The sequence below is a fragment of the Tyto alba genome, unplaced genomic scaffold (assembly GCF_018691265.1).
Source record: "Tyto alba isolate M040663 unplaced genomic scaffold, T.alba_DEE_v4.0 Super-Scaffold_1000006, whole genome shotgun sequence".
NCBI classification, from domain to species: domain Eukaryota; kingdom Metazoa; phylum Chordata; class Aves; order Strigiformes; family Tytonidae; genus Tyto; species Tyto alba.
In genome coordinates this window covers 2,678,373-2,704,130 of record NW_024881272.1, presented here as the reverse complement: position 1 = coordinate 2,704,130, position 25,758 = coordinate 2,678,373, and the positions used below count along the sequence as shown (strand labels likewise).

General features: G+C 40.1%; 1 protein-coding gene across 2 annotated transcripts in view; it reads left to right on the top strand.

Annotated features, from left to right (window-relative positions):
* The window catches only part of HMCN1 (hemicentin 1), a 205,091-nt gene that overhangs the window by 136,991 nt on the left and 42,342 nt on the right, over positions 1 to 25,758 (top strand). For both annotated transcript variants that reach the window (XM_042805977.1, XM_042805972.1), the window contains exons 48-68: positions 186 to 272; positions 689 to 880; positions 1,619 to 1,792; positions 7,143 to 7,256; positions 8,649 to 8,794; positions 10,742 to 10,892; positions 11,607 to 11,810; positions 12,843 to 12,956; positions 14,117 to 14,304; positions 14,835 to 14,931; positions 18,006 to 18,167; positions 19,174 to 19,287; positions 19,420 to 19,622; positions 19,850 to 19,931; positions 20,062 to 20,193; positions 20,421 to 20,570; positions 21,980 to 22,139; positions 22,753 to 22,877; positions 24,417 to 24,600; positions 24,767 to 24,864; positions 25,250 to 25,528. In XM_042805977.1, the coding sequence (XP_042661911.1) occupies positions 186 to 272; positions 689 to 880; positions 1,619 to 1,792; positions 7,143 to 7,256; positions 8,649 to 8,794; positions 10,742 to 10,892; positions 11,607 to 11,810; positions 12,843 to 12,956; positions 14,117 to 14,304; positions 14,835 to 14,931; positions 18,006 to 18,167; positions 19,174 to 19,287; positions 19,420 to 19,622; positions 19,850 to 19,931; positions 20,062 to 20,193; positions 20,421 to 20,570; positions 21,980 to 22,139; positions 22,753 to 22,877; positions 24,417 to 24,600; positions 24,767 to 24,864; positions 25,250 to 25,528 (3,156 nt within the window). The remainder of the gene's footprint in view (positions 1 to 185; positions 273 to 688; positions 881 to 1,618; positions 1,793 to 7,142; positions 7,257 to 8,648; positions 8,795 to 10,741; positions 10,893 to 11,606; positions 11,811 to 12,842; positions 12,957 to 14,116; positions 14,305 to 14,834; positions 14,932 to 18,005; positions 18,168 to 19,173; positions 19,288 to 19,419; positions 19,623 to 19,849; positions 19,932 to 20,061; positions 20,194 to 20,420; positions 20,571 to 21,979; positions 22,140 to 22,752; positions 22,878 to 24,416; positions 24,601 to 24,766; positions 24,865 to 25,249; positions 25,529 to 25,758) is intronic.

Below are 25,758 nucleotides of genomic sequence, written 5' to 3'. Positions count from 1 at the left end.
CTGTCTGTTGTCCAGGCAGGTTAGCTCTACAGTGTCTCACATCTGGATCTGTTTCTGCTAGATCTGAGCTGTTTGTTAATTGTTGTGGTTAAGGGAAGCATACGCTGAGATACAGCCTGAGAGTGTCTTTGTTGCATTTAAATTGGTTGCAAGTAATACTTGCTGATGTTGTCATCTGTTTGCAGTGCCTCCAGGGATTGTGGGTGAAAATAAATTGGAAGATGTGAAAGTGAAAGAGAAGCACAGAGTCACCCTAACTTGTGAAGTGATAGGTAAAAGTATAAAATCTTACTTACCTCTAGTGATCAAGCCCATTGTTGATCATCATTGGTTCTGAACAGCATGTTTTAAATGGAATTTTTAGTTCAGTGGAATTCTTAAATTTCAGATTTAACCATGGTGCTTATAGCAGGACTAAGTACTCCTTCTTATAAAGATTATATAAAATATAATAATCAAGAGCATAGTTGTTTTGATATTTCTTCTCTAAAGGCCTGTAGATTTTAAGAGGAGGTGTATTTTACTTCAGGAGGTTCGAAGACTTGAAAACACGTATTCCAAAACATGTCCCTAAAGGATATATTTTAAAAGGGCATCTGAAACTGTGCCATTCTGGTTTTCAGAAATCCTGACATATACTAGAGGCTATGCAACAACTAATATTTGAAATTTTCTTTACACTATTCAGGGAACCCTGTCCCACAGATCACCTGGATAAAGGATGGGCAATCTCTAACTGAGGATGAAGATCACAAGTTTCTGTCCAGTGGGCGTTTCCTGCAAATTACCAACGCTCAAGTCACTGACACAGGGCGATACACATGCATTGCATCCAATACAGCTGGAGATAAGAGCAAAAGTTACAGTCTTAATGTACTTGGTAAGGCAGCTGGTCTGGCTCTTGCAGAGAAAATATTCATCTCAGGGGAAAAACAGATAATCACATTGGAATTTTGTAGTACTTTAATTACAGCAATGCTTAAATTTCCTGGCTGCAATTAAAATTTCATAACCTAATAACTGATAAACAATAGTAGTTCAATAGCAGCAGCAGTTCTGTGTGTTAGTATAGAACCAGAAAATGCGGAGCTGTAACAGGACGTTGTATGGAATGAGCAGGACAGTACATTGGCTTATTGTGATTCAAGGAAGGAATATCTGAGGAACACTTCAGATTGTGATCTCTTCATAAAAGCTGAAACCACCTGCAGTTGGCTTTTTTCATGATGGCTATTGCATAACCAAATGCAAACAATGGCGAGTTTGTTTTCCACATCCTCATTTCCTAGGCTGATGTCTCCTACCAATCTGCTGCTCACAGGATCATCGAGCAGTGGGTCTGCCAGCTGCTGCGCAAGAAGTGGTGACTGGCTTCCTGGTGACCCGTGTTTGACAAAGGCTGAGGGTGGATGGATTCCACCGACGCGGGCTGACCGTGACTTTAGGACAAGACACAGAACCAGATGAATGTTGTCTGGTTCTGGGCTTCAGTGCACCTCATGGGAATGCCTTCCAGCTTAAATAGGGCTGATTAAACCAGATTCCTAGACTGAACAGGGAACAGAAAATTGGCTTTCATAGACGTCCTTCCTCTGGTTAATGCCTTTGTTGTTCCTAGTGTCTCCAACCATTGTGGGTGCAGACAGCCGTGGAAATGCAGAAGATGTCACCGTTATCCTCAACAGCCCAACATCACTGGTTTGTGAGGCTTACTCATATCCTCCGGCTACAATCACCTGGCTGAAAGATGGTAATCTTTTAGAATCAAACAGAAACATCCGCATTTTGCCAGGTAAAATTTTTGTTGTTATTGAGAAATAACATTTAATTCTTTTATTGTTTTGTTTCCTGTTACAGAATTTTTTTTTGCTGTTGTTTAAAAATCAGAGGATATATTTCTGTTAAGGGCAATGTTTGTGCTTTTGTAGCACTTTCCATTCAAATATTTTTTAAGTGCTTTACAATTAACTAATTAACTTGTATTTTATTTGTATTCAGGTTTTTATCCTTTTGTTTCATAAAGCTAAATGATGACAAACAAGTTCACTGGAGTTAATAACGAATGGAAATAACTTGAAATGAAGTGTGGACATTACATGGAAAATGATATAAACAACATTAGTAAAAAGAATAAGATGGCATTTTTCTAGGTTACAAGTAGTTTTCCATTTTTATTTTCTGGAGTAACTCTTACCTAGCACATCTATGGAGGTGGAAAATAGAAACAAGCTTCACTGATAACACTGAATTAATGTAAATGACCAAGTACTTCAGCATTGTTAACTGCAAGTGTTCAGTAGAAGAATGAGTAGATATAGATAGCAAGTAATTGAATTGCTACATAGTGGGGGGACAATTTCTAGGAATGCAGTCTGGAAAGAGCTGCAGCCCAATTAAATAGTGACTCATCAGCAGTGACTCTGTTGAGGGGCACTGAGGTACTCATCTGCTGGCCTGACAAGGAATCATGAGAGGTGTGCTGCCTTCTAGGTGCCAGAGTTGTCAAGAGCACAGACTACTATCCATTGCTACTCTTCTGTGTGGGCATGAATGACACCGCAAGCCAGAACCCGGGCAGAATTAAGGAAGACTACAAAGACCTGGGGGGTGCAAGCAAAAAGTATTGGTGCCCAAGTTATCTTTTCTTCCATTTTACTAGTTATAGGAGAGGGTGCAGCAGAGATAGATGTATAATGCAAATCAACATCTGGCGATGTGGTTGGTGCTGTTGTGAGGTCTTTGGCTTTTATGACAGTGGGGCAGTCTTTGATGACTATACCCTGCTACGGAGGGGTGGGATCCACCTGTCTAGAAGAGGCAAGGGAATCTTTGGCAGCAGGCTGACTAACTTGGTAAGTCAGGTTTTAAACTGAAGGACCCAGGGGCGAAAAGTCCAAAGTGGCAACACTCATACTGTTATCGGTTGCAGTTGCAAATAGAACTTATCTACACAAAGCAGATAAGCAGGCACTTCTTTATTTCAGCGCTGGGGAACATGGGGGATAGCTCCACCAAAGACGTGTTCACTGACAGGTACACTTTTTCAGCGGAGTCATGGCTATATAAGATCAACAAAATTCACAAAGTTTAGCTTGAACTTAATAATGATTGGCTTTCAGTTACCTCACCTTACCTCTATTCCTATTCTACAGAAATCATTGGTCATCTTTACTGATTGATTTGAATAGAATGAGGGGGGGGTAATGATCAGCATATTCATGTTATTTCCTGGAAATCATTATCATATGCAAATGTCTCTAATGTATGTGTGGTTACGTTGGACGGGGGTCCTCTGGTGGTTGTCGATAGTCTTCCTCACTGTGTCCTCTGATTGAACTCTATCCTTGCGCATGCTCATCCCATCTTTGGCTGATGCCCATTTCTTCTTTGGCTGATCTTCCTAACCAAAACCAGTTTCTTCTGGTACCTATTGTTTCAAATCAAGATCCATGACCAGTACCCATTGTTTTGATTCAGAGTCCATAACGATTCTTGTAGTGTTCAAGGCACACACCATACTAGTTACCTATTCCTAACGGCCTTAGTGTGCTTTATATTCTCATAGCTGCTATAACTCCATTTTAAAATCAAAATCATATTCTAAACTAAAATCAAAATAATATTCTAGGATTCATGCTATTTTATTAAGGTAACTGCAACAATACCTTTGCCACCAACTGGGGAATAAGTCAGACCAACCAGAGCAGTGACAAATATTCCTCAGCTGCCTCCCAAGATGTGAACCAGAAGACCAGCCACCACAAGTGTATGTATACCAACACATGCACCGTGGGGAACAAACGGGAGGAACAGGAGCTCTGCCCCCAGTCAGAAAGTTATGATATTATAGTAATAACCAAAACATGGTGGGACAACTCACATGACTGGTGGATTGCAATGGATGGCTATAGGCTGTCTCGTAAAGACAGGCAGGGAAGGAGAGGTGGAGTTGTGCTCTATGTTAAGGAGAACCTTGCATATATTAGACGTCAAATACAGTGATTGTGGAAGCCCTATCGAATTCTCAAAGAGGGATATTACAGTAGGCATCACCAACTTCCAAACCAACATGTTAAGGTCTACAAAGCAACATTTGGGTCACTTAAGCAAGCTTCAGGTCAACAGAACCAGGTTCTTATGGGGGACTTCAAAAACCCAGACATTTGTTGGAAGAACAGTACAGCAGCTCACACGTCATCCATCAAGTTCCTAGAATGCATGGAGGACTGCTTCTTCATACAAATGTCAGGTGTGCCAACCAGGAATGAGGCACTGCTGGACTTGCCACTCACAAATCAAGAAAACCTGCTTTGTAATATCTCAGTTAGTGATAGCCCTGGCTGCAGTGATCACAATATTGTGGAGTCTGGGATCCTGCTGAGCACACTGAAGGTCAGCACTAAGACAAATTTTTAGGTTTTAGAAGAGTAAACTTCAGCTCACTCAGAGCTCAGTTGAGAGGGATTCTGTGGGAAGCTTCCATGGAGGATAGAGGAGCCAGCGAGTGCTGGGAATTTTTTAATAATGATCTTCTGGAAGCACAAAAACAGTTCATCCCCTTTAAAGGTAAGGGAAGCAGGTGGAGCTAGAGACCCCCCTGGCTTAACTGTGAGCTTCTGAGTCTGCTCAAAACCAAAAGGGAAGTTGAACCAGAGATGGAAAAGTGCCTGAATACCCATTGAGAACTACAAGGGCATTGCCAGGGCATGCAGAGATGCAGTTAGAAAAGCAAAAGTTCAGCTTGAATTGAAATTGGCCAGACATGTCAAAAATTACAAGGAAGGGTTCTCCAGATATGTCAAAAAAAAGCAGAAACAGAAGGAAAGTATTGACCCACTGTTAAACAGGAGAGGTGAATTAGTCACCAACAGCGCTGAAGAGGCAGAGATTCTCAACACTTTCTTCACCTCTGTCTTTACCAGCACTGTTGGGCCCCAGGCCGTGGGAACAAAAATCCAGGTTGGTGCAAACACAGACCCACCACCAGTGAAGGAAGAGCTGGTATGCAAACTGTTATAGGAGTGACCCCTACGAATTGATGGGCCCTGATGTTATCCACCCGAGGGTGTTAAGAGAGCTGGCTGATGTCTTTGAGAAGTCATTCTTCATAGTCTTTGAGAGGCTGTGGAGATTGGGGGATGTCCCAGAAGACTGGAAGAAGGCTAATGTCGCCCTCATCTACAAGAAGGGCTTAAAGGAAGATCCAGGAAATTACAGGCCCATCAGTCTTACCTGAATCCCTGAGAAAGTTATGGAACAAATCCTCCTGGGGGCTGTCACGAGTCACATGAAGCACGTGATTGGGAACAGTCAGTGTGGATTCTCCAAGGGCAAATCGTGTGTGGCAAACCTGATTGCCTTCTGTGACAAAGTAACCTGCTTGGTTGATGTGGGGCAAGTGGTGGACGCCGTCTACCTGGGTTTCTCCAAGGATTTTGATACGGTTTCCCACAGCCTTCTCCTGCAGAAACTGGTGCCTTACAACCTAGACAAGTGGTCAGTGGGGTGGGTGGGGAACTGGCTGCCAGGCTGCAGCCAGGGGATGGTGATAAGTAACTCTTTTTCAGACTGGCAGCCTGTCACAACTGGGGTCCCCAGGGATCAATATTGAGCCCAATGCTGTTTACTATCTTCATAAGTGACCGGGGTGATGGGGTCAAGTGTGCCCTGATGAAGTTTGCTTCAGTGGAGTGGAGAACTCAGTGGGGAAGTGGACACCTTGGAAGGGAGAGCCACCCTGCAGGAAGATGTGAATAGGCTGGAAGAGGGGATTAATGAGAACCTTCTAAAGTTCAACAAGGATAAGTGCAAGGACTTGCACCTGGGAAGACATAATCCAGGAGTGCAGCACAGGCTGGGATCTGCCTGGCTGGAGAGCAGCTCCGTGGAAGGGGACCTGGGGTTCGTGGGGGATGGACAAGCTCAACGTGAGTGAGCAGTGTGCTGCAGTGGCAAAGGCAGTCAAGAAGATGCTGGGTTGCATCAAGGAAGACATCACCATCAGAGACAAAGTCATTATCCCACTCAGTGCTTGTCAGGCCACACCTGGAATCCTGTGCTCAGTTTTGGTCCCTGCTATACAAAAAAAGCTGTGGCCAGGCTGGAGGGGACCCAGAGAAGGGCCACAAAGATGATCAAGGGACGGGGCAGCCATGTGAGGAAAGACTGAGAGAACGGGGTTTGTTCAGCCTTGAGAAGAGGAGGCTTAGGGGAGACCTTATCTCCATGTTCCAGTGTTTAAAGGGTGGCTGCAGAGAAGTTGGGGACTCCCTTTTTACAAGGAGTCACATAGAAAAGAGGAGGGGCAGTGGGTGCAAGTTACTGCTGGGGAGATTCCAACTGGATATAAGAGGAAAATTTTTCACAATGGGAGCAATCAGCCGTTGGAATAACTTCCCCGGGGAAGTGGTGGATTCCTCAACACTGTACACTTTCAAGATGCAGCTGGACAGCGTGATGGGTCATCTTGTCTAGAGCGTGCTTTTGCCAAGAGAGTTTGGACCAGATGTTCCTTGATGTCCCTTCCAACCTGGTATTCTGTGATCTCTGAGAATGCAGACAGTAGAAATCATAAATAAAGAGGATACTGTAGGAAGGAAATTCCTGGATGTCACAGTTGTAGAGGCCACCTGAGGTTCTAAATTCTAATGAATGATTTATGTTTACACTTGCCACATTGTGATTGTTGCTTCTGTCCATTCTCTGGAGGGCGTTAGGGGCCTCTTGTGAAGTACTGCACTGAAACAGAAAGGCAGTTTGGAGGCTCACATCCACCGCTGCATGTTCACGGCTGGTTTTGCTTAGTCTTACCTACTATACCTCCTTTCCCTTTTTCTGTGAATGAAGTGCAGAACTCTAAATCACTTCTTCCTATTTAAATATCTTCAAGAAATTTATTGTACAGAACTAGATTAACAAATTTTCCAAGAATCTGTAAGCAACAGGAGTTGTGATCCAACGTGCTCTGGCAAATGATGCACATATATTACACAGTATACATGGTAGTAAGCAATCAGTTTTTCATGCTAATCTAAGGTCGGAATTTGGACCAAAGGATTGAAAATATGCTGCAGACACTATTTAAATACTTGGGAAACAAGAGCATAACACAGGTTCTATTAAAGAATGATGTTTTTTGGCAGGTGGTCGAACGCTACAGATTCTAAACGCACAGGAGGACAATGCTGGAAGATATACCTGTATAGCAACAAATGAGGCTGGAGAAACTTTGAAACACTATGAAGTGAAAGTCTACAGTAAGGAAATACTTTTTTTTTTTTTTTTTTTTTAATTCTTCCATTTTTTCCCTTTGCAGTGTTACCTATCCAGGCGAACAGAAGGATTTCTGTTAGTGGCTTTGTTTGGAAGACATCTGTGTTAGCTCATGGCATTGCTTGAGGAAAGATGCTGGAAAAGTTATCTGTTGCATCCTTTACAAATGCTGCTGTTGAGCTAAAAAATCTTTATACCACCCAGGGAAGACATTTAGGAAACGTTGAACTCCAGTTTCTTCTGAAGTGCTTTTTTGGGAATTATTTTCAGTTCAGATGAGTGCAGCACAATAAGAGATGTGAGCATAGAATCTAATGAGCAAAGAAACTATTTTAGAAAAAAAGGAGGGGAGGGGACATGTTACATATAATGGGAAACTTTCTTGAGTAAGGTAAAATAGGAGAATACTATTTTTATATCCTTACATAAAATACCATATGCGCAAAAGCTTTTCCACTCAAGGCTTCCTGTCAGTACATTGTCCTTTGAGCATCTGTGTCTGATACTCTATTTTAGTGCTCAAACTCTTCATTATGGGCTCAGTCAAGCATGATTTTTCATCTTTTTTTTTTTTTATTATTATTTCTTAGTCTGAATTAGAGTTTGGTTTGCTCCCTCACAGTAATCGTGCTGTTATTTTAATTGCAGTAAGACCCTAATAAGGCCCCATTGGATTTGGAATAATGAGAAGACGACAAAAGAGTTCATTATTGAAGTATGGCTATGTAGCAACATAAAGCCTCCCCACTCCAAAATGCCATTACAACTGTCAGTTATTATGGTACTGTAGGCATTAGGGAGAATTTAAAATTTCTCATTGAAAAAAAGAATGGAAAATGCTTTGAAAGCATTTAAAATAATTTAAAAGATACTATGAGACCAGTGTGGGGAGTAGATTAAGAATTTTGAAATGTTCTGTTTTCATTCTGATTCAGAAGGAAACGAGATTTTGCAACACTGGGATTTCAATGGAATGGAAATGTTGAGTTTTGACCAGCTACTCTGAGTGTGGACTTCAGTTTAAACATCTGTTTCTGAGAAAGCTAGTTTCCATTAAAATGCTTTTTAATGACTGCAGTACACTGAACTTTATACAGTTCAAGCCAAACACATAATAAAGTGCTATAGCTAGGTAAGGCTATAGTCAGGTTTACATGTCTAAAACTGTTGAACACAGTTTCATATATTTCTATACTAAAAATAGTTTAAAATACGTATGTATAAAACATAAAAATTCAGCTATGGGAAGAGGCAGATTATAGGGGGAATGCCCCTGAGGTTATCATCTAGGATTTCCCTTTGCCCATATAATTTTGAAATGCTACATAAGACAGAAAGTCATGAAAGTCCCTTTCTCTCCCTTTGTTTTTGTGCAGTTCCACCCACCATTAACAAAGGGGATATCTCAAGGATGGGTCTCTCTGCTAAGGAAGTGAAGATCAAAGTAAACCACAGCCTTACCCTGGAGTGTGAAGCTCACGCCATTCCTGCTGCTGCCATCAGCTGGTACAAGGATGGACAGGCCAGTCACAAACTTAATTCCTTCTAATGGGTGAATTTCGTACAGAAGCAACTGCCTATTCACTGTTACTGTTCATGAGCAGTCGTAGAGCGTAACGGGCCCGCTTGCACTGCTGGAGGGAGCAGGAAGCCATCTTGCCACCATCCTGCTGGCAGGATCAGCCCTTGCGCATCTCAGGACGTTCGCTGTTGGCCAGACCTCTGCAAATTGACACCCTTGCTTTGTTGTGGGTCCTTGGCAGTGCCACTGAGACCTGGAGCTTCCAGGCCCTACCCCTGGCCTGTGGTTCAAGGGGGGAGGGCCCTGCCAGGCAGCAGCAGCCCACGGTATGACCACGTGCCCCTTTGCTGTTGTGTAAAGGCCCCAAAGGCCCTGTAACGGAATGGCCCCGTGCTTGGCTTCTCTAAGTGCTGCCCTTGCACAAGTTGCAGAGAGCCTCCCGCTTGGTTCTGGCAGAGCCCACAAAGCCACAAAAGCATCTGGATCCTCTGCAAGGGGGAATGAGGTGTGGTTGCTGCCACACACAGTCTTCACAGCAACATCGGTCTGGAGGAGAACCAGCTTGGAAGGGCAATGCCACGGAATCGTACTGATGTGTTCTCTGCTGGGGGCTGGCTATAAATAAAAAAGAGATGGTGTAAATCCTCTGTAAGAAAGGAGGATATAATCTCTTGCTTTAGCTGTTCTTGGCACTTACGTGGCAGACTGCTGCACCTCTGCAGCTGGACCAGCCCTTGCTGGATTTACCGAGCATGCAGAAACAACCTGGAGTCATGGCAGAGACTGTGTAAACCCCCTCCATCTGTTTTGAGCATGTGCTGTAATCTCCTGGGTGTACTGATTATATTGCCAGTGAAAAATGATGTTGGGGAGAGTTGAGAGGTCCCCAAAAGAAGAGAGTAGCTGTAGGCAGTTTGCTGCCACTCAGAGCAGCAGCTTTTTGTTAGGTTGACCCTGGGAAAATAGCTTTTGCTCACATCCATAGAGCAAATTACTTGTCCCCTGCAGGCCAGGAGTTCAATGCTGACTCCCTAATATGTTCTGGTTTTGTTGTTGAGAGACACAGGTTGTATTAGTGTAGTCCCTACTGTCACGTGGTGTATATTCTAGGGACGGTAACCTCTAATTCTGTGTATCTCTGCATTGCTGCTGCATCTGTTTTATGTTCACACCGTGTCCTTGCTGAGCAGCAGATCCTAGTGGTTGTGTGGCTGTAGGGTGAGTTAGAGTTGTTCACCTCAGAGAAAACTGATAGTTTTACATGTGTAGGTTTTCTGTCAGCTCATCGACTTGACCAGTGAGTTCAGGGATTGAACCAGCCTGATTTCATCAGATGTCACAAAAGCCCTTGCCCAACGGGGATAACACTGCTCCTTTTAGCAGCAACTTGGTAGATGGGGTTAGGAGTGATGTAAAACCACATCCTCGTAGGAGACCGGCTACCAAGATCAGAGGGGTGAAGGTGCAGGGTTTCTGACAACCATGAAAAGAAAATGGTCTCCAGAAACTTGGAGCTTGATCAAGTTTACTCAGGAAGGAAAAGCTTTTGGTCTGAAGGGAAGGAGGAGCAGGTGAGGGGAGAGCTGGGCTGCACCACCTGTGGCCAAGGCTGCCATCCCAGGAGCAGCTGGCTTAGGACTGCGTCCTGAGTGGTGACCCGCAGCATTGTGGTGTCCTAAGCACCTCCTTTCCTTGCACAGATTGAAAGCTGGCCTTGCTAGAAGCACTAACAAAAATTGAAGAATGTTCTGTTGGTAGTGATACAAAATTAGAGGAAATACCAAAGCCAAAATATGCTCTTACTCCCAGTATACTGCCTTTAGGAAGGGTTTTGAAAGAGCCTGAATTTGACCAAAATTGAGAGGATGACATATTGCTTCCACAAATGCGGTTGTTTCTAGTGTATGTTTTGCCAAGTACTAATTTCCATGTAAAACTACATTACAGCCACTCAAACCAGATGGTCATGTCATAATCCAAGCTAGTGGCCGTACTCTGCAGATTAAGGAAGCTCAAGTATCAGACACGGGTCGTTACACGTGTCTGGCATCCAACATTGCTGGAGATGATGAAGTGGAATTTGATGTAAATATACAAGGTAAACAGAGTTCAGATAATAAAATTCTTCTGATACCCTCCTTTTTTAATGTTCTCTAATGTTGGAATTCTTTCTAATTTTATACCCTTTACACCTGCTTGATCTAATACAGTCCTCTTGCATACTGTGATGTTTATTTCATGTCTGTTTTTCTCATCTTTAAGAAATACAGTATTTTATTATTCTTTCTTTCATATTTTGTGACACATGCAATTTTTCTGAAGTCAGTGGATTGACATAGTAACTGATCTTCCTCTAAAAGACATGAAAAAGTTTTAATTTAGCTTAAACTAAGACAACATATTTTATTAAGTAGTACTTAGAAGCCCCAGACATAAGTACCCAATTGGGCTACATACTATGTATAAATACAAGAAAGCAATCATTAGTAATTTCTGAAAATTTAGACAGAATTAGAACTTGAGTGAAACTAGATAGCTTACTATTTAAGTATTATTGTTGATTAATACCCTCTGTGTTTTGTTATCAGGTCTTCCTACACTGTTGTTTATATTAGTCTTCAGAAAATATTCAGTAGATTGAAAAGAACTAGAATTTTCCTGGGTAAAATTGGGGGAGGGGTTATTTTAATTAATTTAATACATTAAATTTTTATTGCTGCTATTTAACGATTACATTATCTTTTAATTTCTTGACTTTAAAACTAGCTATTTCTGCTGCAAAATTATAACATTTTTCCCTCCTTGATTGTAGTTCCTCCTAGTTTCCAAAAGCCTTATAAGGAATGGGAAGCTGGTAACACAGTAGATACGGGAAGAGGTGGAGAAAGTAAAGATGTGATTGTCAACAATCCCCTTTCACTGTACTGTGAGACCAATGCTGTTCCTCCTCCAGTTCTTACGTGGTATAAAGATGGCTATCCTCTGAGCTCTAGTGATACAGTACTAATACTACCAGGTGAGTATTAAAACATCACTCTGACCTTAAGAATTGGTGTTAGTGCTAGTATTTGTATAGTAATAACAAAGTTTTCTCTTTCAGAACACTGCTTTAATGTTCTTCTCAGACTTAATTGACTGGAAGTGGTTCTCTCCAGTCCTCCGTTTTAGACACTACTTTTTAAATGAAAGGGGTGAATGTGACCATTTAACTTTCATATGATGTGTTGAAAAATAAAATACAACAATGATACCTTCTTTCTGATGTCTTTCTGATTTATTTCCTTACTAAGTTTTGCTTTGGCAAAATCATAACTGGAGTAGAAAAGCCTCTTAACTGGTGAGTGAGGCATGGAAATAACATTTCCAGCAGAAAAATGGCTGTGAGCCCCTACTGAACCTCATATGGGAAAGGGAATGAGGTGTTTGTAATGCTGAGGGTATGAAAAGGGAGCCTTTCTGTGCAGAGGATGGCTTGGGATGTTACGTGTAAAGAAGGGCAGTGCTGGGGATAATGTCTTTCTGTCTACCTGTTGCTCAGCTGTTAGGAGACCAATGACAAGCGCTCCCAAAATGTATTCCTAATGTGTCCTCTCTTTCTGAAGCTATTTCTGTGGTTATGCTTTAAATAAGGACTAGAGTGAAAAGTACCTGTAAGCTTCAGTGGTAATTTTTTTTCAGTTGGGAACAGCTTTACCAGAATATTCTGTGCTTATATTTCCTTTTGCCTATTAGTTGTCTGTCCCCTTGCTGAGAAATATTTCTGGTTTTGATTGAAGAATAATGTCTGGCTGCGTGTTGGTGAAGAATGTTATTCCTTTATGTGGAATTAATTACTCTTTTCTAACATTTCAGTATGAACATGGCTGAATTCCAAGTATCTGCCAGTAGAAAAAGTAGCTAGGAAATAAAAATCTTTAGTTAGTTATAATTCAGAGCAAATGCTGACCATTCATAAATTTGCTTGCTCAGGTCTCTAGTGAAATGTGGTGTGGAAATGATGGAAACTGCCTGATGCTGCGTTTAATTCTTGAATGCATTTTCCTTCCAGGAGGCCGAGTGTTGCAGATTCCACGGGCACAGGTTGAAGATGCTGGGAGATACATGTGTGTGGCGATAAACGAAGCCGGAGAGGATTCCATTCATTACGATGTCCGCGTGCTCTGTGAGCCTTCCTGCTTTCCTTTTTAATGACAAAAAAAAAAGAGTTCTCTGGAAACTATGAAGCATTATAGTCCAGGTTTACTTAATGTTTTTAAAGTTTATAAATTCTGCATATTTATAAACTAGTGAAATTAATGTGTTTATGTAAGGTGCTAGAGTTTTATAGAGGTATGGAGAAGTGCATTAAAATAGTGTTAATGTTGTTAGTTCAGTATGTTTTTAGGTGATGGTTATAGAAACTCCGTTGTGTTACCCCTATCACACTTCAACAGAAAGAGAAGTCTATATAGAAATGCAGGTTTTATCTTAATACCTCTTGTTCCCTATCCAGTTTCCAGTCCAAAATTCCGACCTACTAGACTTTTCTCTCTCCTTATTTTGGTCATCATTTTCTGAAATAACTGTGAAACTCCCAAAGGCTCAAGGGAACTGATGATTTAGATCAATCATTGTATGCCTACAGAGTCCATTTTGTATGATCTGCTTACAGGCATTGCACAGAAAGCTTTTGTATGCTGCTTGCATTGTCTGTTGATGTACTCAGTGTTTTTGCCTTGGGAAATGCTTATTTCTTCACCTCTATTTCTGTATCTACCACTGAAAACACTGAATTACTATTAGGAAGGAATCCTGACTTGGAAATCCTCTTTTGTTCTGACAGCAAAGAACACGTTGGACTAACTGGAAAATGAGTTTTCACCTCTTCTTTAAGGCTGCTGTAAATATGTATAGTTCTCTTGCAGTCCTTTGAGTTATACTGATTTGTTCCAGTTCCAGCTGAACTACTCTTGGGATTTTATTATCTTTCACTGTCTTTGGTGGAAGATTTCACTACTTTCTTCTAAAAACCTAATATAAAAGATTGGGTCTGCATTTAAAAAAAAAAAAAAAACAAAAAAAAAACAAACAAACAAAAAAAAAAAAACAAAAAAAAAAACCCAACCCCAAAAACAAAACAAAACAAACAAACAAACAAAAAAAAAAACCCAAAACAAAACCCCAAAAAAACAACAACAACAAAAAAAACCAAAACAAAAAAAAACAAACCAAACCAAACAAACAAAACAAAACAAACAAACAAAAAAAACCAAAAACCACAAAAATCAGAAATTGCTCAGATACTAAGTGAAAGTATTCTTACCACACTTTGCTGTATCGTAGTACCACCATCCATCAGTGGAGCTGATGGTGATCTGCCTGAAGAAGTGACTGTGCTTGTGAACAAGGTTGCAGTGATGGACTGTGTTGCAAGTGGCAGCCCTTCTCCAAGTATTACCTGGCAAAAGGATGGCCACCTCCTAGCAGAAGACGACAAACACACATTTTTGTCCAATGGAAGGAGGTTACAGGTAGCTCTTAATGAAAAACTGATTTTTAGCATCACAAACACAAGCTGCCCATAAAGACAAAACTGTTTAGATTTGCTGAGTACGCAATTCTGAATTTTTTTTTTTTCTACAAGGTTCTGCAAGCCTAAGGAGGAGTTGTCCCTTGTTCCTGTCCCTCAGCTGCTGCTTCTCCCTCCTATGTAGTTCCCTCCATTGTGCTGACCCAACTGCTTCTGGGGTCATGCTGTGAACCACAGCAGTGAAATCATTTGGTTTAAAATAATGCTGACTTTTGTGGAGTCAACCTGTTGTCAGTTTTGTCCAAGTTTCCCTATCAGAGTTTAATTACTTCAAAATGTGCTACTCTTTTTTTTTTTTTTTAAATAAAATGCTGTATTCTGAAGAATTCTCCCTTCTTATCAATGAATGAAACTGGACAAAACTGTTAAAACAGCTAGAGAACTGAGCTTAATTCTCTACACTTGATTCTTTGACAGCAAGTTGTCTTAGCTCAACCACTGTCTTTTTTTTTTGTTTGTTTTCTTCATTAGATATTGAATTCCCGAATAACAGATACTGGCAGGTACGTCTGCATTGTGGAAAACATAGCTGGCAGTGCCAAGAAGTATTTTAACCTAAATGTTCATGGTAAGTACAATAATTCATAATTTTCTGATTGTCTTCTTTCAGATGTTAGTTTAGCTTGAATGTGTTAATTTTAGCAGAGTGCTTAGGCACATGCTTAGCTTTATGCATATAAGTTTTCTTCTTGGGTGTAATGGAGATTCTGACAGACCAGAAATCAAATACAAGTTTAAAGTATGTTGGCAGCACATAGCTTTTGATATCATATGGCTTTAGCTCCTTATATGTATTCCACATATGTGGAAATTACTATTGAGAGAGCCTTGTGTAGTGGTTGTGTGTGTACACTGTGTAGGGATTGCTAAACCCTGAAATTAATTACAAATAGGTTGGATTATAGTCTGTTTTGATATGCTCATAAAATGCATTTTTTAGGAAAATTAATGGTTAGAATGCATTTAAACAAAGAGATACGGCATTGTAAAAGCTTACTTTTTAAAAACTTGACCTTTAAGATTCCTTTCTGCTCTGTTTTTTGTTTTGTTGTGGAGTTAGAATAGGGTTAAACTAAATTTTGGCCTTCAGCATCACAAGTCTAATAGAAATACAATCAAGGAACTAAGACATTTTCCACTATTTTAAAAAACCGTCTCTCCACCACCTTCCCTTACCTCTCCTGATAGCTTCAGGAAATCAGGGTATCTCTAATTAACGTTTCAGCCTAACTTCCCATTTCATTTATGCCCACTCTTCTTCCCACCGCTTTCAGCTTTCCATTCTGAATTGAAGATCAAATAAACATTATTCCCACAAATTCGTCTGCACCATTGCATTTTAAATGTACCAAGGAGTACTGGCATCTATATCTTTATCTACTTTCAGAGTAGAATTTGGAGACTTATATCAGTCTCCTACATATGATCAATATCCTTTTTCATGTCCTTCTTAGCTGACTAATCTCCTGCATTGCATACTAGATAGAAAATAATGCCGTCCTCTCTCGTGCACTTAAATATAGTACCAGCATCCCAGGAATCTGATCATTCAGGTTATTAGAAACGGAAGAAATATTTTTTTTTTCTCATTCACACATGCAGCAAATTAATTTACTAAATGAAACAAATTTATAGTGCTTTCTTCTATTCAGTAATGCAATTAGCCAAGAATAGTGTTGTCATAGGAAGAATTTGCCCTGGAGTCATTTTCTGAGAAGTTATGTTCTTTCAGTGGAGTCTATCCAGATTTCCTGATGTTTGAGTTTTGGTTTTAAATCAAAATATTTTGCATTTCTTGACATTTTTGTTCTAATTTAAACTTCTTGTCATAAAATATTTGTTTATAATGACTACAGTCTAATACTATTATTTTAGAAGAAATATATGCGTGAAGCCTCAATTCTACCTCAACAGAATTACCACTTTAGGTTTATTATTCTCTATGAATTCAGTTTCATTTGAAAAATTGGACTATGGCTGTTCAGGAAGGGACCACACAGGGTAAAGAACTGATGAAAACACATTATCACTAAGCAGCATGATCTTTGTTTTGTCAGTGCCAAAAAAAGCTATTTTCCAGCATTTTTGTTTGTTTCTACTGGAACGACTTTTCATAAATTTAAATAAAATGCTAAAGATGATGCTTTTTAAGTTGAAAAATATACTTTTGTCTCAAAGGTGAGTAATAAAACTAAAATAAAGCCTTCTAAAACATTGATAATAAGCATCCAGTTTTAAAATCTCAACCTGTAATAGATAATAAATCGGTAATTTTTACACTGAATACTAAAATTGAGCCCATTAGTGCATCTCTATGCACATACAGATACATTTGCCTATGCAGATTGCCTGTGGTGCATTTGTGAGTGCTTTGCACATGCAGTGGGGGCTGCAGTATTTGAAATCTGTCACTTACATAGTTTAAGCAAAAATCATTAGAAGTTAACTTAGATTTGGTCCTGTATATTTAATTGCCCATTGTCTTGCACTGCCAATAATCTCATTGTGGGAAAGTAACTGTAAAAATAAATAAATATAAATAACTATAAAATCTCATCAGATCAGAATTCTCTGTTTCTTCTAGTGAACCATTTTATACTCATTATCAGGGAAATAACCTTCAGTTATTCCAAGTTGAAAAATATGGACTGGATTCACCCGTTTACATCGACTCCTCTTGTTTCTGCAGTGCCACAGAGGAGCAATAAACTTGGTTTAATGACTGTTTTGTGTCATTCAAGTGACAGAAAGCAGCTGGAGTATTTCTAGTGGATATGGTCCAAAATACTTTAACATTTCTGTCTTTGAAGAAGAGGATTCCATGTGGTCTTTAGAATGATTTTTCCACCCAACAGAGCCAAGAACATGCTTTTGCTTTCCTCTTAAATGTTTTATATATCCACACTGCAAAAACATGGAAACTAAAACTTGGGGTTTATTAAAAGGAAGAGATTTACAGTTATTTCATTTTAAATTGTTCTTGTAGGAAGGTCAAGTGTCAAAATATTCTTGTATTTAAAAATACTGGGACTTGGAAGCTTAAAAATGCACCCCTTAGAGCAATGCTTGCGTGCCAGAATTTTAAACTGCTTAGCTCACTATTAAGCAACAGGTTTGTCTGGTTAACAAAAGAACTCTGAACTGTATCAGAAGGAAACATTTTTGCTTCTCTATAATGAGAAAATGACATATTCCAGAAAGAATAGGAGCTATACAATATCAGGAAGAAATGATACTTAGTCATCCTACATATCCTGACAAGGTAAATTTGACCCGTACTGCCTTACATAGCAAATCTCTTATGGGTACAGCATCTTAAAACTGATAGTGCATTAGTTAGGAACTGCAGTGTTTCTTATAGGTTAATTAGCCTTCCCAAATCTCAAGCACAGAAGGACTGTCAAATGAAATAATAGAAATTTTTGTGAATTACAGGAACAGGAATGGCCATTAGATTGGCTTCAGTCACATTAACAGATATATCCAAAAAGCAGCGGATCCATTCATAGTATGTGAAAGATTTTTGCAACTCGGCCCTTTGGCAAAACTCAGCAATTCAGCTTTATTTTAGTAAATCAGGATCTTGTGGAATATTGTTTGCTGGTGCTGTGGTAGATGCTATTAATGCATTTCTCTCCACAGTTCCTCCAAGTGTTGTTGGTACTAATCCGGAGAATTTGACTGTGGTGGTGAATAATTTCATCTCTCTGACTTGTGAAGTCACTGGCTTTCCACCTCCTGATCTCAGCTGGCTCAAGAATGGAAAACCAATCAGTTCAAATACCAACACTTTCATTGTGCCTGGTGAGGAATCTCAGCTATTTCTACAGCCTTGGGACTCAACTTCTGTCTGTCTTGTATTGATAAGGGTGATGGCCACTGTTTATGGAGCCAGTATATTCTCAGTATTGCTCCAGTGAGTAGGCAAGACACTTGGCCTACTGTGTTTAATAATTTCTTGGCTGTTGTGTGGAAAAGACTAGAGGGCAAGTCACACAACAGAGGTGCTCTGAAATACCTGTTGATTAAAGTTGAGGCGCTTTGACGCACCTTTCAAAGAAATTATCAGAAATTGTGATGGAGGCGAAGATAAATTCCAGCTTAGATGACAAAAAGTGAAAACCTTCCCATTGACTTCAGTGGGAGACTGGATTAACCCTGCTGAACTCTTAGGAAGAAATCCTTGTGTTCTGAGGTCTCCTTAACCATTTGAAGCTCCTCACTAAATAAGGTCCATGAGTGTCTGTGTCATTTCTTCTCCTGCCGCTTATCTTCAGCCCAGGGTATCAAGTGAAGATCCCTTCCCGTGTTGCTCAGTCCTGTCTTGCTGGTATAATGTGACTGGGGGCTGTGGTGCAGCACAGACATGGAAATTGCTTAAGGGCAGTGGAGGCATCCGTGCGGGTTAGTCGTGCAGGCACAGGCAGTAAGTAGCTTTGTGAATGGAGACCGGTGAGACTGGGGAGTAAATAATGGTGTAGTGACAGAGGTAAGTGGAAGGGGCATAGTTATGTTAGGAGGCAGCAGGTAGCAGCTATGAAGCAGGTCTAAAAAGAGTATTTGTGGTCCAAACATATAATTAACAGCACTAATGAAATTGACCTGAAAATTTTAGTTCTCTTGACTGGATTATTTTTTATTTTTTTAAGGATTAATAAGCCTTAAAAAGCAATGACAACGCAGTGCTTTTTTGAATCCAAGGTTAATTTAGTGCCTGTGCTCAGTCTGTTGCACCCGTAGTTTTAAAATAGCATTTGAGATTGGTACGATAACCACAGAATACATCTCAAGCCTTCTCTCTTTACTTCAGGTGCTCGGACTCTGCAGATTCCCCGAGCCAAACTACCAGATGACGGTGAATATACTTGTATTGCCAGAAACCAAGCTGGGGAGAGTCAAAAGAAGAGCTTCCTTACTGTCCTTGGTTTGTTTTTTATTTTTTTCTGAAATACTGCATTTTGAAATTAATAGACACTATTTTGTATTTATTTTTATTAGGTTGTTTTCTGCCCTCTCACAAAACAAAGGCAGAAATAACTCTGAGTTTCTTCTACAGTGCCCCCAAGCATCAAAGACCATAGTGGATCCTCACTGACAGTGCTGAACGTGAGAGTGGGCACGCCGGTGATGTTGGAGTGCGAATCCAATGCTATTCCACCACCAGTCATCACCTGGTACAAGAACAGGCGCGTAATTTCAGAGTCTGCAAATGTGGAGATCTTAGCAGATGGACAAACGTTACAAATCAAGGGTGCAGAGGTAGGCCAGACTCGTGGGGTGCTGCATCTGCCACTACTCTGCTGCTGTTAGGCAATTAGCTTGGTCTGTATTGTGTACTCTACTAGCTCTATGGAGGAGATGTATTTGCTGGAGGCCTTTCATTCTGTGAAAAGGACCTTGAGTTGACAAAGGCTGTTAATATGTCTAAACTGTAGCATTTAAATAAGACTCCATAATAAGGTTTTTTCAATTTATTTTTATTTTAGGTTTCTGACACGGGCCAATATGTGTGCAAAGCCATAAATATTGCAGGGCGAGATGATAAAAATTTCCATCTTAATGTTTATGGTGAGCATACTCTGCATTATCTGCAGTAGTTATTATAATACCATAGACATTGTAGAGTAGACAATTCAAAATCCGCTTACAAAAAAATCTGGTAACCAAACCATTCTTACTGCTTCTTTTCGATTTATAGTGCCACCAAATATAGAAGGCCAGCAACAAGAGTCGGTCAATGAAACTATCAGTAATCCTGTTACCTTTGTGTGTGATGCTACTGGAATTCCTCCACCAACATTAGTGTGGCTTAAGAATGGAAAACCAATAGGTAACATTCTCTACTACTCTTTTCTGCTCTTTTTTCCCCCTTTGGGGCACCACTGTACTATTTGCTGTCAATTTTTTGTTTCTTCTTCATCTGTCTCTAGACAGATTCTTACATTAACCGATTGAAATCTTTGTTTTGTTTTGAAATTTTGATGAAAAAAAAAATCTCAAGATGTGTTTGCTCTCCATGGCCTGGTGTGGAATGACTACCTGTTTACATATTTTCAGAAAACTCTGATTCTCTTGAAGTTCACATTTTATCTGGTGGAAGCAAGCTTCAGATTGCTCGCTCTCAGCTTCTAGACAGTGGGACCTACACATGTATTGCCTCAAATGTAGAGGGAAAAGCTCAGAAAAGCTATATGCTTTCTATCCAAGGTAAGGCATGAGAGTGCAGGGAGCAGAATGGGTTGATAATTGGCTGAGTATGACACTGACTATGCTAGGGACCATGTAGAAAAGTGGAGAATTTGGACCATTATTTCTGCCACTTGCAACCAGTGGGGGAAAATGGTTAGAGGATTATACTGTTAGTCAGAAAATTACATGAAAAATAATATGCTTAACTTCTGATTGTAGGAGAACTTTAAAGCAATGGGGAAGGCTCTGTGTGTTTGCTGCTGATCACATCCTTCCTGCTGCTGAACACTGAAGCTGTGCTGGTTGATTGAGTGGGGAGCACCACACATGCATGGTTTCAGAAGCAGTGATACCTGCTGCCTTTTTTGCCATAGCAAATAGGAGGAGATAGCAAAGAAAAACTGGCAGAATTTTCTTAATCATTTTTTTCCCCACTTAAATGAGAAGCCCTTTTTTTTTTTTTTTTATGAAATTGCCTTCTGCCTTGCTGCAACTATCACCCTACACCCATGTCAGCCTTACGCTGCAATTATCTTGTTTTCCTCTGTTCCTATTGACTCATCCCCATTAATTGGGCTAGTTCCCTCCCATGCCCAGTAAGATGCCTATCGTATAGCATCTCCAGCTTTCTCCCATCAGTCCCTTCCCATGCTGGCAGTTGCTGGTTGAGGAAGAAGAGGCAGCATCAGCTGTGAGCTGGGTGTGCTGGCACACCCGCCTGTGGTAGCTGGCTGTCAGCAGCCCAGAGAGAACTGCTTAACTGTTCATCATGGCAATTGTTCTTCAAGAGTTCTGGTCGGTGTGTGTGTGTGTCCCTGCCTGTCAGTTTTCCCCCAATCTTAGGAATTGAGTATCAAGCTGCTTGTTTGATCAGATGTGACTGAAATTGCTTGAAACGCTTAAAACTTGCTAGTGGGACTGACAGTCTTGACTTGATGGATAGCATGACTGTCGTCCTTGTCGTTTAGGAGAACAGGCTAAAAAAGGCTGCTGGCTAGGACGGAGTGTGTGGCTGTTAACAGGAATATGACAGTCTTGTTGCAAGAGTATCTAACTGTGCCCTAAGCACATGCTCAACAGTTAAACTGGCAAGGATTGTTACAGTGCATTATGATGTTTAATGAAATGGGATTTTGTCGTCATATTATTGTATGTGTTATCTACAGTTATGTGTTAATGCTATTAAATATAATGGGAAAGATACATAGTTTTAATAATTTTATAAATTAGTTGTTTTAAGGAGTGATTAAAGTGGCTTTGAATTTATCTTTGCAGAACCCCCTCCAGAAACAGTAGAATCATATACTTTCTAAAATAGTTTTGAATGAAGCTACTGCAATAAATGCTAGTACTCATGAGCTGCTGCAGTGTAACTTCTTATATTTCTTGCTGATGAATCTTCTCTTCCCTCCATCATGCATTTCCAGTGCCTCCCAGTATTGTTGGCTCTGAAATGCCTAGTGAGGTCAGCGTCCTCCTGGGAGAAAGCATCCAGCTTGTCTGCAATGCCAATGGAGTGCCCACGCCTGTTACACAATGGCTTAAAGATGGGAAAGCAGTTGCCAATGATGATTTACAAAGAATAAGGCAAGCAAAAATAAGCAGACACTGCATTCTGTTCTTGTATCATTTTAAACTTCAGAGGGCCCCAAAAAGGCAGCATAAAAGAGTGCCCTAAGAAGGGAGTTTAAAGAGGGCCTGAGGCTTCGTTTAGCCTGATTAAAAACATGGTTTCCTTCTTTAGCTTCTATAAATCTAGTATATTGTGTTACTACTTTGATATTTTTTTATGTTTCGGGGGGTTTTTTTGTACAGAGATAAGTATATGATATGTATTTCTTTCTCAGCTAATGATTTCTATTACAGTTCATCAGGTTCATTAGTTTATTAAGGTCAATAAGTTCCATTAAGTTCATTTGGAGGGGGAAGTTCTGGGACATGGAAACATTTTACTCTTGATGTTTTTTATTGTGGGTTCCTCAAAAGCCTGTTGAAATTGAATCCTAATACAAGGCTAAACAAGACATCTCTAGGAAAAACTTCCTAGCCTATCTGTAATAATAATACTTTGCAAAAAGCAATGTTTCTCTCACTGAATTCCCAAGAGGATAGAGGTAGTTGATTTAAATATACACAACTGACTGTTTATTTGCCAGGAATACATAAACAAACTCACTGTGGTTTATGACCTTCCTTATAGAGTAACTCCAGATGGCAGCACATTAAACATTCTCAGAGCTCTCAGTTCTGATACAGGGAAGTACACTTGTGTGGCTACTAATCCTGCCGGAGAGGAAGACAGAATTTTCAACCTGAATGTATATGGTGAGTTTTCACAGATGTGAAACTGAGATTTGGTCCATAATCTTATCTTTGTAAGCACTCCCAAGAGAGGGCCGAGAAATGAATGCCTGTGTTCAGGGTAATACTACATGCATGTGTTTCCAATTTCATGTACTGTAGATATCACAGTATATTACACAGGATGTTCTGTCAATGACAAAACGATTGAAATCACTGGTAAATATGTTTTGGGATAAGCAGAAATTAATTCATTTGGTGTATTTCATAATGGAGGAATTCTCCTTGCAGTGGTTTTTTTTTTGTTTTTTTTTTCTTGTTTGGGGCTGATTTACTATGAAACTGCTTTTTTGTTGTATTAGTTTATCTTCACTAACTCTAATTGGAGTACATTACCTAAAACCAGAGTGGTATGGTAGGGAACTAATAGTTAAAGGTCCCTAGAGTTTTAAAGAAAAATTAGAGAGTTTTGGATTAAATTCTTCTCTTGCACAATTTGACATATGGAAGATAGCGAGCATAGCTCTTCTTCAGCAGTGTAGAGAATGGACATTTTAATTAGTGAAAAATGTGTACAGTGGTACAATGACTAGTGTGAAAGAGTGAAGAGTTCTGCATAGGCAGCGTTTCCCAGCGGTGTGTCTGTCCCAGTTAGACAGAGACTCGGAATCAATTGGAATGCAAGCATGAGCAGAGTAGTAAGGGATGACCTTTGATATAATAAATAACAATACTGCATGACCACATTATATCTTTTGGGGACAGAATGACACTACACAGCAGTGGAGACTTCTTTGGTCAACTGGTATTGGTTGAGGTTCAGGCAATAACCAACTTCAGTGGTCTTGTCTACGCAGCTGTCATGGTGCATGATGGAATCTTAAGTCAGCCAGAGCTTGGAGCCCCATGTGGCTGGGCCTTCTTTATATAGGGATTTCCTTCCTGCCTTCAAGACCAAGGCTTTCAAACTACCATATAAAACCAAAACACCCAAAAAGCAGTTCTGTTAGAATAATCAGCCGGAGTACTTAACCAGGCGTTTTTCTGTATTTTCTGTGCATATTTCCTGTATTTAAAAATAAAGTCAGCATATACATCCAGAAGTTAATAAACTAACTGTCCTCCCTCATGATTCTAATTTTCACTTTTTATTTAAGATTTATTTAAGTAGACAAGTTTGAGTGGCAGCAAACTGCCAAGTCCCATCTGGCCCTTAAGCCGTTCAGCCCATCCCCTCCAAGGCCTGGCCGCTTCCTTCTTCCTGCCTGCTCATTCTCCTGGTGAGCTTCAGGCTCTGAGCTCCCTTTTGTCTGCCACAGCCTGACAAATCAAAGAGATCATTCTACTGTCATTCTAAAGTGCATCTGATATTTAAATATGTAAATGGATAATTTACTAGTGCTCAATATTATTGTTAGTGGATTTACTCTTTAAAAAAATGTGGATATTTCTATGGAATTGCCTGTGGGGCATTAGGTGCAGGATTTCCTGCAAGGTAACACATGCGGAATGATTTTAAGAGCCAGTTTTAATATCTTCCTTTTCAACATTTACAAAATGTAGTTCCTCCAACAATAGCCAATAATAAAGATGAACCAGAAGACCTCACTGCCCTTTTGGACACCTCTCTAAATATTGAATGTACTGCTACTGGAACCCCACCACCACAGATAAACTGGCTAAAGAATGGCCTTCCTCTGTCTGTCTCCTCCCAAATCAGGTTGCTGTCAGCTGGGCAAATTCTCAGGTTGGTTTTCATGTATTTTAACTAGCTGAGTTCTCTATTCTCTTCTGCTATATCAGCGTAATTCTACTGGTATTTTTGGAAGCAAGAACAAAATTTGATCCAAACCATGCCATTATAAAGATAATGGATGCCACTTACAGCTCGCTTAAAATTCTTTTCTCTTTAGACTTGCCCGAGTGCAGGTATCTCAGACTGGTGTGTACACTTGTGTAGCATCTAACAGGGCTGGAGTGGACAACAAACATTACAACCTTCAAGTGTTTGGTGAGTTTCTCTGAAGCACTTTTTGTAGATAATCTTATTTCTTAATATTCAGTTTTCTTTCTCACCAACACGAAGTTGCAGACAACCACAAGTATATTTCCCATAGGTAATCATTAGGGAAACATTAACTTTTCAGTGTGTTTTTGTAATGGGAAAGTGTTTCAACCGTAGAAGAGTCCTTACTTGAATTGGCACCCATAATGGATTACAGGTTTTTAAGAAAGAATAATAACGTATAATCCCTAAGTGTGTAATTTTTAACATCTGTGCTAAACATGAATGTAAGTGGGGAAGTGTAAAAGGATAGCTCCATTCCAACTTTTTTATATTCAGAATTAACACCGGGGCTGTACTCTGTGTGAATCAGGTCTTTGTTTCTCGGCAGTACCACCAAGCTTGGATAACGCAGGAGGAACGGAGGAGGTGACTGTAGTAAAAGGCAGTTCAGCATCAATGAAGTGCCTTACTGACGGCACCCCTGCCCCCACGATGTCCTGGTTTAAAAATGGACATCCTTTAAGCCTCGGAGCTCCCCTGACATCAAGTAACCAAGGAATGGTCCTTCATATTGTAAAAGCAGAGACTGGTGACACAGGGAAATACACTTGCGTAGCATCCAATGAAGCTGGAGACATTAGCAAGCACTTTTCCCTAAAAGTGCTGGGTAAGTGTTAACCTTTTAGATGAACAAAATGCGAGCTGTAAATGAGTATCTACTCAGGACAAAAATTTTAAAAATCTCTAGGGATAGGGAGCATTTTCAAGCAACATTTACTGTGGTAAATATGAGAAATAAGGAGTTGAAATGTACCTAAAGATGTGTGAATGTGTAATATAGAATGTATTTTTTTCCTGTTTCCTGAGTACTGAAATATGCCATAGTTAATAGTAAAC